Raw genomic sequence first — 11,026 nt, forward strand, 5'->3', positions numbered from 1 at the left:
TTAAGGGTCTTAAAAGAACACTTAGTTGATGATAGCCACTTAATTCATCCATGAATTCATGACGGTTGTACCTGGGAAATAAATTGTGGGTGAATGTGTGGTTTTGTTTTATTTTGTTTTTCAAATACACACAGACTTTACTCAGTTGTTCAATAATGTCATCTCTACTAATAAGGTAACAACTGATTGGTTCTCACAGAGGAAACTGCACTGCAAACAAGATGGGGAAGAAGGTACTGAGGAAGACACAGAGGAAAAGTGTACTATCTGTTTATCTATTTTAGAGGAAGGTGAAGATGTGAGGTAACTAGATGCTAATTATCTAAAATCCATTGTCAAAACTGTACAGGAGGTTTTATTTAAAAGTAGACTAGAAACTAAATAAAGATCACCTCTGGCACACCCTGTTACCAGTCTCTGACATCTAGAATTTCTGTCTTACAGTGAATGAAAGAATAAAAAGGTTAAAGTCTCTGTATTACCAACAAAGGGATAGGAAATATATTGCCCTTTTGGGAGCTAGTCCAAGAGTTGGCCATGGAAATTCTGCAGTGAACAGCTTCTTTTACAAGTCTCACAGAAAGGAGAATTTGCGAGGCTCTGAGGCCAAGATAGTTCTATTAATGTATTCTCCGAAGCTTAAATAGAGTGGGAGAGATCCAGATTAGCTGTATGCAGTTTGTTTTACAGAATCTTTATAAATTACTTTTGTCCTAAAGTTTCCTTTAAACCTGTAGGACTACTTTCTTCTTGCAACCTTGTGATTTAGGAGATGATATGATATTAACCCAATATTAATTTTAGGCATATTCTTATTAAAATGCTTTAAGTAATTGTTTTGTTCCTACTGTGTTTTTTCTTATGTAATATAATCCATGGGAAACAGGCTTTATAACATGTAACAGAACCATATGGTAACTTTATCATTTTTCTTCAGTTGGCTAGAGAGAAAATATGTATAAGCAGTTGTCTGTCATTCCACATATAAGTTTTTTAAACACTTTTTTCAGCAGAGATTTATAAATATGGAAGATAATTGTTTTTACATTATTGACAATACTGTTTAAGAAATAATCACAAGAACTTTTTGTTGCTCTTTTTACAAAAGTTATGAGGTCTGAAAATGTACGACAGCTCTTAGCAGTGGGTAGAAGTAGAAGTGGGCACCTGAGTCAGCGACTTTTCTCCCACTGTTGCTCGTAGATTTAATATTACTCTGGGTTTCTGGAAAGTTTTCTTTATTTCTCAATTTCTAGCTGATAGCTTACTGTAGTGTACTAAAGTAAACATCTCCACTAACCTACTTTTAAAAGAGTAGCACAATATTAAGTAATATAACAATCCAGGACAACACTATTATGTTATAAACAATGTAACAATATGATTAACCTTTAATGAGTCATGTACTTAAGTTTAATGTATAAAGATCTTCTAGATGGAAAACAGTATTGCATATTAAGACATTCCTTAATTAGTATGACATGTCTGCTATATATTATAATACAAATTCTAATGTTTTTGAGAGAGAATTAAATATTATTAAAGCACTTCACTGATGTGATGGTTTTATAATATAACAGAATGATTATATAACGGAACGTACTACCAACTCCAGTGTATTGGCAGCTCATGTATAAGAAACAAAACTAAAATTGCCAGTATAATTGTTCCCAAAATTCTTAAGATTTTATATGATTTGGTTCCATGCCTATGCCATTTAATTATCTTGGGCATTTATATATTGTATTGCTTAGAATGTCAGTTTAATATAGGTGTACCTCTTATTAGAGAGGCTTTTTTTTTTTGACAGAAGAGGAAGATGTTTAGTAACTTCAAAACACTACAGTAACATGTATCATTTAAAAAAATAAATGCCACATGCAGTTGTCGTAAAACTAATTGTGCTTCTTTGTTTTGTGTGCCTGTGGCAGGCGCCTTCCCTGTATGCACCTTTTCCACCAAGTGTGTGTCGACCAGTGGTTGATCACCAATAAGAAGTGCCCCATATGCAGAGTGGACATCGAGGCCCAGCTGCCAAGTGAAAGTTGACACCATGTTTCAGAACTCTGGCGCCCTCCTCCCCGCCCTCCCGGTACTGCAGTCAACCAAAGATGGCATGACTTACCTGCGCAGACTTGGAAGCCTTGAACTTAGAGTGCTGGCTCTGCTACATGGTACAACTAATGCTAGACCTACAGTTCGTGTATACAGTTGATTTTGATGTATTTATAAAAGCTTTTTTTTTCTAGATTTGACATTTTTCCTGTATCATTTTACTGTATTTTTGCATGGTTCCTTGTATTGCATTTCTTTGCACATATTATGGGCTTGTGACCCTAAACTTGCAGGCAAGAATAGCTGCTTTAGTAAGTAGAACTTTGTGGTCTTTTTTTTTTTTTTTACATAGTACCAGGTTTTAAGAATTATGAATTTTTTATTCATTACTAACCTTTAATTTAATCAATCATGTACTTTAGTTTGATGTATAAAGATCCTCTAGAAAATGATAATATTGTGTATTAAGACATTCCTTAATTAGGACAGAAATGGCTGCTGTATATTTACAATATGGAGTTCTGAGTTAAATACCATCCTTAATACTGGGAACAGAGTACAAACCATATTCAATCAGATGCAGGTGGTATGCACACCACCAGTGATCAGTAGGAATTTTCTTGGTGTATCCTTTTCCTTCAGCACAACACAGAGTTGATACTGATATTACACATGTAGACTGCTGTTCTGAGTATATTTATCTTTTTCCCACTTCGTTTAGAACTTATTTCCCTGATTCAATTTTTGCTGCTGTGAAACAGCTCTGATGAACACTAAATATTGACTTCAATAGCTGGATTGTACATACTTGCAGATTTAACAAAATTTTGGGGAAATTGAAGATGACATGTAGTGTTTTGTTTCTTCTGCTAAGCACGGATAGTAGAGATACCTGCTTACTTCGGTTTATAGACACAGTCAGTCAGGATTTAGAGCCGCAGTCACTGGCAGGCATCTACACATTCATCCTCAAGGTCCCAGGATCATTTTTAGGGATTTTATTAGTTTAAAGATAAATAAAGTTAGCTGAATCTACATGTCTCTTGTTTTATTTCTCTTTAAACTTGAAAACAGTAAATCTGCAGATACTGTGAGGCACAAATTATACTGTCACCCTACTGTTGCGCTGGTTTTTGGACTCCCACTTCATACATGACCAAGAGTCGATCACTGATTTAAAATTTTTAATTTCTAGAGTTAAGATTTACTGCGTAATATAGAATATAAAGTTAAGTTAACGTACTAACATTTCTCCTTTGGAGAAAGTTTTAATCCACTTCAGGATGCATATTACCAAGATACTTTCATATACAGGATAGCCTAATTTTATTTGTTTAAATATGCTTAATATGTCCCAGATTGCAAATGCATCAGTCAGTAACATCACTGTCTGTATGTGGAAGACATGTTCCCATGGATCATATGTGAAGATGTCAATGAGCTTGCATTAAGCCACCTGCTTTGTAAGTGGATTGATTAATAAATAACTTATATTTCTATTGTCTTTGTGTTTCCTGATTAGTTTTGATAAAACAGTTTACATTAAACAGAATTCCAAAACAGCGCCCTCCCTGAAGATGGCATTTGCATAATTTGGTGTTTGTATACATTCACTCCTGGCTGTTTACCTTTTTGTATTAAATGTTACACTGGAGTAATTGTCAATATCAAACATGCTCCAGTGTGGTATGGATAGGGATGGAAGATGGACTGTGGTCAAGAAATGTGGCTATAAAATAACATTTTTAAAAAGAACACTGGATTAAGCTGCAGTTGTAGACAAGTGGAGGGCAGGGGTGGGGGGACCAGAGAGTGAGAGAGTGACTCACATGTGTCCTTTTACTGGGGAAAAGGGCAAGCAGCCTGGCTTCATGTCACTTGTGGAGGAGGTATTGTAGGGCTTTGCCGCTGGAAAGCCTAGGTCTGTGCCAAGGGGTCAAGGGTGTCTAAATTGGGGAGGGTTCTTTATGGTGGAGTTCTCTTACATTCCCCACAACACCAGAAGTACAGATGGGTTTCTCTGTTTTTTCAGATTATGTCAGATTTCAATGCACGAACTACCTGCTGACCTGCTTAATAATTGCTATTGATTTTTTATTGAAGCCTTATTACTTAAAAATTTGTTTCATGCAAATATTTGTGGCATAAACCTGAATTGTTCATGCAGGAGTTTATTAAGCTACTGCAATTAGTTACAGGAAAATATGATTAGTAATGAACTAAGTAAGGAAGAAAATTTTTAATATTTTAAAATTTTGTGCTTTGTCTTGGTGTTTTACATATCCTGCTACAACTTAATGTCAAAACAAACATTTCAGTGATAGCTATCCAAATATTTTAAAACTAAAAATCTAAACTGAAGTTTTGCCACAAATCCTATTTTATTGTTGTTAATATGCAAGTGATAAATGTATTTGAAACATTTTCTTATCTGGTGACTTTATTTTAGCTGCTAGCGTACCTCATCATTTTAACCATAACACTTGGACAGACAGCTAGCTCTATTTAAAATCGTATTTGTAACACTGAAATTAAAACATGAACTCTGTGGCCCTGGCTGGTGTGGCGCAGTGGTTGGTGTGTCGTCCTGTAACCAAATGGTTGTGGCTTTGATTTCCAGTCAGGGCACATGCCTGGGTTCCACATTTCATCCCTGGTCAGGGCAGGTATGGGAGGCAACTAATCGATGCTTCCCTTTCACATCGATGTTTCTCTCTCTCCCTTCCTCTCTCTAAAATAGCAATGAAAAACTGTCTGCAGTTGAGGATAAAAAAGAATTCTATGGACAAAAAATGCATCCTGATTTCTAACCTAATTTATAAAATGTCTTGAAACAGTAAATTTTCTTATTTATTCAAGACTTCATGTGTCACGATGCTGGATATATCAAGGCTCAACTGTCCTCTCAATTAGAGATTACAGTCGTTTTCTTGAACTAAGAATTATGTGTATTCATACCAAATTTTTTACTAAGAAAAGTAAATGTTACCAATTCTGTGGTTGGGGCTGCTAGGGACAGTCTCTTCTCTCCTGTGTATTCTGTTCACAGGTTACACAAATGATTTTTGGAGTTGTGAAAAAAATTCAGGCTTTGGTGTCAGACAGACTTGGGCTTTGAATTGTGCAGCTTTGAACAACTGAAACGTTCTGAGCCTCATCTTATTTAGAAAACACCCATAGGTTGTTGTTTGAGTTGACTGAGATGATGAGTGTGAAGAGCATATAGCATGTGCTTACGATTATAAGTGACCGGGTGCTTGCTCTGTCCAACTCTACCACCCAAACACGCGAACGGTGGCACACAGCAAGGTGCTGAGCTAACATCAGGATTTCTCCCCATGTTGCTCGTATAATCCAGGCTGCTAATTATTAGATGAAAAGGAACACTTCTCTGCAGCCCTTTTCTAATACTACAGATTCCCAGCACACTGGTGCTCTTCCCTTGCCTTGCAGTCACTATAGGGGCGCAGCTGCCCATCAAAACTGTCCAGGGCGTTGTAGGCAGCTGCTGCCAGTGGATCCAAGTTGGGGCAGGGTGTGAAACCACGTGTTCACTCCTGTCGAAAAGAAAATTTTGTGCAGAAACTAACAACTGGAATGTCTCATTCTCTCGCAGTTTTTCTCCGCACTAAATTGTGTTGCGCAGGAACGTGGTGCCCATGAAGAGCGGACAAGCACACACTGGCTGCCTGTGTTGTGTTAGCCTCTCATGAGCTTCCTCTTGAGACTAATGGGTGGGTGCGGGTTTTCAGGAGAAGCTTTTAATTAGCCCAAATTTTCTCTTTTATTTTTTATTATTAAAGTATAGCCGACATGTAATACGAACTTCAGGTGTACGATGTAGTTATTATATATTGAACATTTATACACCTTATGTGTCACTGTTGTGACAGATCTAGTAATTATGTCACCAAAGTTATGCTACTACTGACTGTATTCCCTGTGCTGTACATTACATCTCCATGATTTACTTATTTTGTAACTGGAAGTTTGTACCTCTTACTTCCCCTCACCTTGTTCACCCCGTGTCAAGATCCAGTCTACAGACACTGGGACTTCTGTGGCCAAAAGTTCTGTCTAACTGGCTTCAGTGGTGGTACCCAGGGCTCTTAGTTACCTCTGATCCGTGGTTTTGCACCAAATAAACTACCTTCAGGTGTCAACCAAATGCCAAGATATCTGGCAATGGCTTGTTTTCCATGCAAATAACAGGAGTAACATTGAGAATTCAGAGTTTACAAGTAATCGTGAATTCTAACTATTTTGCTGTGTTTTTCTAAATTGTAACATCATGAGAAACCAGAAAGATACAAGGCTATTCCAGCAAACAAAAGGACCTGTTTGGTACAAGAGTTGGGGATGCACCAGATCAGCATATCTCTTAACTTGTGTAGCAAACCATCCCAAATCTTATTTTCTCAAACTTGCGCAATCTGGGCAGGGCTCGGGGCAGGAGTGGCACGTCTCTCAGTGTGGCGTGACCGGCGTTCCTCGTGTGGCTGCATTCAGCGGGCAGCTCTACTGGGATTGAGTGTCCAGTGTGGCCTCCGTTAGGTGTCTGGTGCTTCAGCCCTGGGGGCTGGGACAGCTGCGGACACACTGGGCGTTTCTCTCAGGGCGGCCTCTGTAGGGAGGGAGGGCTAGGCAGACCTGTTCACATGCTGGCTCAGAGCTCCCAAAAAGGAGACACTGCCAGGCCTGGCACCGGCACAGTAGGCACAGTATCGTCACCTTCTGTCAGTCAAAGCAAGCCCCGAGGCTCGAGTAGCTCCAAGGGGAGGGGAAGTAGCATACACCTGTGATAGAAGTGGTAGCAAGAAACTGTGCTCATCTTTAATCTATCACAGCAACAACGTGAAACAGCCCCCATTGCTTCGTTAGAATTTTGAGGGCAGACTTCCTGAGCACACTCAGTTTTTCCCCCTTAATCAAAGTCTAGAATATGGAGGCGCCATATGTGCAAAATGGTCTTTGTTCTCAAGTGTAATCGGGAATCAGTAGCGGAGGAACTTTCACTTTCCTATGCTGACATTTGAGGAGAACTAACAGGGTGGAGATAGCTAGGCTTTTCTGGTCCTTTGACGGTCATATCTTTGTGTAATTTAGAAAGTCTTTGCCCTTCCTGGTGTGATTTAGGGGATTGAGTGCCAACTTGTGAACCTAAGGGTTGTTCGTTCAATTCCCAGTCAGGGCACATGCCTGGGTTGTGGGCCAGTTGCCCCAGTGGGGGCCACGTGAGAGGTGACCACACACTGATGCTTCTCTCCCTCTCTTTCTCCCTCCCTTACCCTCTCTAAAAAGAAATAAATAAAATCTTACCCCAAAAAAGTACTTCTTTCCATGGGGTTGTGAATAGATGATTATTGTGATGGTTAATTTTGTGTCAACTTGACTGCATCATGGAGAGCCTAGATGTTTGCTTGGACATTATTCTGGGTGTGTCTGTGGGGTTGTTTCTAGATGAGATTAACACTTGAATCTGTAGATTTATATAAATCAGATTGCCCTTCCTAATGTGGGTGGGCCCCATCCAATCAGTTGAAGGCCCAAATAGAAAAAAAGACTTGCCTCCCCAACCCCTCAGCTGTAAATGAGGGAGAATCCCTCCCACCTGACTGTCTTTGAGCTGGGACATCATTCTCCTGCTTTTGGACTCAGACTGAAACATGGACTCTTCCCTTGTCTCCAGCATACCAGTCTTTGGGCTGGAACTAAACCATTGGCCCTTCCAGTGATGGTGAGGTCACCACTTATTGAAGCACATTTCTTTTAGAGACAATCATTCGTTTTCTTTGGTAGGTCTTCCTATAACCTCACTTAGGGTCCTATTCTATATTCTAAAGCAATACAAAAATGAATCTGGTTTCTTGCTATATGTTAGCTTCTCAGATATTTATTGTAGGACAGCTGTCTTGACTTACTTAGGTCTTTTACAAGTGAAATATCCCCAGTACCCTTGTTTTTTGTTTAAATTGGATCTTAAGCTTCTTTGCTGTTCTTATTACCATTTTCTGGATACTTCTCATTGATGTTCCCCAAAGTATGATACCTATTTATGATCATTATTGCAGATGTGATCTGCACATTAGGAAGGATGGAATTACCTTGTTTCATATTATGTATGCGTTAGGTCTTGGAACAGTGGCATTTTTAAAGGGAGCACAGGCTTCCCAAAGGACATCTGTGGCAACAGAAGGAATTAGGATGAATTGGGGAAAGATTACAAACTGAAGAGACAGGGTCTTCGCGCCGTCATCTCTGTGACAGTGGGACTGGCACTCATGTCTGCATAGACCTGCGTGCCCCACGGGCACAGCACAGCCCAGAATCGGGGCTGCAACTGGAAAAGTCAACTTGATGTGCCAACTGGGATATTCTCCATGTTCTTCAGCTTCTTAGTGTTCCAGTGAAGCTGAGTAGGAAATGATACAAAACTTAGAGTGTGTCTCAATGTTTCTCCCTATAACAGAGAACCAGAAATGCATGAATAAATGAATAACATACTGTTTTTAATTCTCAGCAGATCTTCTCAAATCTTTTTACTCCCTCTCGAAGTGTGAGTTACGTGCTCTTCTTCCACGCACCTTATCTATTTTAAGCACCATGAGGGCAAAGACCCAGTTTTTATGCTTTTTTTTTTGCCCTAAGAAGTATGCATAGTACCTTGCTTATAGAAGGTATTTGGTTGATTAAAAAGCAATAACGACAGATAATCCACAAGCTTAAGATCCAGATTTTAAAGAATTGTTTTGAGTGGAGGCTCATGAAGACTCCAGGGAAGTGTTTCTTTCCATCTCTCTGGGCCTCCCTGCTTCTGGGGGAATGTGCAGGCCCTGGACTAGGACATAACCCAAGCACCCTGCCTGGCCAGCAATAGATGACCTGGTCTCCTTCATGCAAGGGACAGTTGGTCAAGGTGGAAGTGACAGGTCACGACGGGTGCCAGCAAGACAGAGGAAGGGCTTCCTCTTAGTAAGAAAAACAACTCACCTGTCCCTCCAGAGAAGTTAGCAATGAAGTTTACTGTACTTACTGTATTTTATTTTATTTTTAAGATTTTATTTCTTTGTCTTTAGAGGGGAAGGGAAGGAGAGAAGTATCGATGTATGGTTGCCTCTTGTGTGTCCCCTGCTGGGAACTGGCCTGCAATCCAGGCACGTGCCCTGACTGGGAATCGAACTGCAATTGTGTGGTTCGCAGGCCCAAGCTCATCCCACTGAGCTGTGCCAGCCAGGGCTTGCTATATTTATAATAACTTAGTTTGGGTAGCTCTTGAGGGAAAATTTTAACCACTCAAAGTTTTTAAGTTACTGCCCTGGCAGGTGGTTGCTTAGTGGGTTGTAGGCATCGTCCTACAAACCGAAAGGTCACCAGTTCAATTTGCAGTCCTAGGTCCGCTGGCCAGGTCCCTAGGGGGCGCCTACACGAGACAACCACACCTTAATGTTTCTGTCCCTCTCTTCCTCCCTCCCTTCCCCTCTCTCTAAAAATAAATAAAAACTTTAAAAAAAGGTTTAAAAGTTATCATTGTTATCTTTTGTTACCCACATTCAGTAAATTGCCTAGGTTCTGCTGTTTCTCCTAAAATGCCCCTCAAACTTTTTCCCCTCCTTTTCCACACTCATCTAGGTCTCACCTGGGAAACCATTAGCCTCCCAATGCACTCTGGTCCGTCCTCCATGTCTTGGGGTTAGCGTTCTAAAGTGAAATTCTGACAGTTGTCACCTTTCTTAAAAACTTGCCTTGATTCCTCATTTTCTGTACTTTTGCAGCTTTAACGTTCCTATGATCCAAACACCTCAGACTACTTTGTTTTATTCTTACTGTCCCCACTTCTTGAATGCCTGTGCCATCTCCGCCTGCTAAAATCTATTCGTTCTGACAAAGTCCAGCTCAAAAGTCCCCATTCTAGTAAGCCTTCCTTTATCTCCCCCATTCTGAATGAATCTCTCCTTTGTGCTGTGTTTTTTTCTTTCGATTCTGCCTCTTATTTTTGTTTCTGTGTGTATCCCCTTCCTTATTTTGAACTTGAAGGAGTGGCTCATACTATAGTCTATCATCCCTGCAGTGCCTGGCACACAAACATTTTGTTTTCAATATATCACTTATAGTTTATTTTATCTCTTAGCTAGTTGAAAGAAGGGAAGAAACCAGAAACTGGTAGACAGAAATGGGTAGGGGTGGGAAACAGAAATGGTATCAGAGCAACTGAGGGAGAGAACTTGGTGCTGTATTGGGAAGGTACCCAGGTTCTGATAAAAATCAGCTGATGGAAGTCGTCATTTGTCAATTGTCTCATTCTCTAATGGTATATAAATTACACTGTGATCTGGAATAATGGCTGCTGAAAGTCACCCAGAAGGGGAAAGTATTCTTCAAGGACATGAGGTGAGTTGGTACGTAAAATCTAAAAAGTGAATCCTAGTAAAAAATTCAACAATAAATAAGCACCTTATTTGTTATAGGCACTGGAGGAGAAATGGGGCACAAAATCAGCATCTCTGCCCACGTGGAGCACACATCCTAGTGCATCTGTTGAGATTAAGCAGCACCTGGGGTTGAGTTCAAGTTGGTCCTTGTGGTCTACAGATGGGACTTGTAGGAGGGCTGTGAGGGTTCCAGCCCTGACCTGACCTGGGCAATTTTTGCCTGCTGAAGTTCTTGAATTCTCCATTAACAGTGGCTATCTGAATGTGAAGTGGTCTCAATGGGAGAAGGTCCTGGGATTCTGAGAAAAAGAATCCCAAGACTGGGAGAAAGAGCTAGGTATCTGAATAAGAAATTGGAGGTGAGGAGGGTCTGACAAACAGCAGGCAAACCTTTGGTAATTCAGAAGAATCATCATCCTCACAGCTGTGACTCCAAGACTCTACCTGCAACCGGGGAATTTAGGTATCAGGTCAGAAGAGTTCCCATTTGGCACTCCAGGACCAGAACATTGGTACTGGAATCTCAGAACCTTGGCCTGTCT

At 40.2% G+C, this 11,026-nt stretch overlaps 1 protein-coding gene across 9 annotated transcripts in view; it reads left to right on the plus strand.

Moving 5' to 3' along the window:
• Positions 1–3,554, plus strand: part of RNF111 (ring finger protein 111) — an 89,704-nt gene extending 86,150 nt beyond the window's left edge. For 6 of the 9 annotated variants that reach the window (XM_037053998.1, XM_037053999.1, XM_037053997.1 and 3 more), the window contains 2 exons: positions 176–303; positions 1,932–3,554. In XM_037053998.1, the coding sequence (XP_036909893.1) occupies positions 176–303; positions 1,932–2,049 (246 nt within the window). In that variant the 3' untranslated portion in view covers positions 2,050–3,554. The remainder of the gene's footprint in view (positions 1–175; positions 304–1,931) is intronic. The other 3 variants (XM_037054002.1, XM_037054004.1, XM_037054005.1) reach the window with 1 other exon arrangement.
• Positions 3,555–11,026: the final 7,472 nt, after the last annotated feature.

Source organism: Sturnira hondurensis, unplaced genomic scaffold (genome assembly GCF_014824575.4).
Source record: "Sturnira hondurensis isolate 20B ecotype Veracruz unplaced genomic scaffold, ASM1482457v3 Scaffold0008196, whole genome shotgun sequence".
NCBI classification, from domain to species: Eukaryota; Metazoa; Chordata; class Mammalia; order Chiroptera; family Phyllostomidae; genus Sturnira; species Sturnira hondurensis.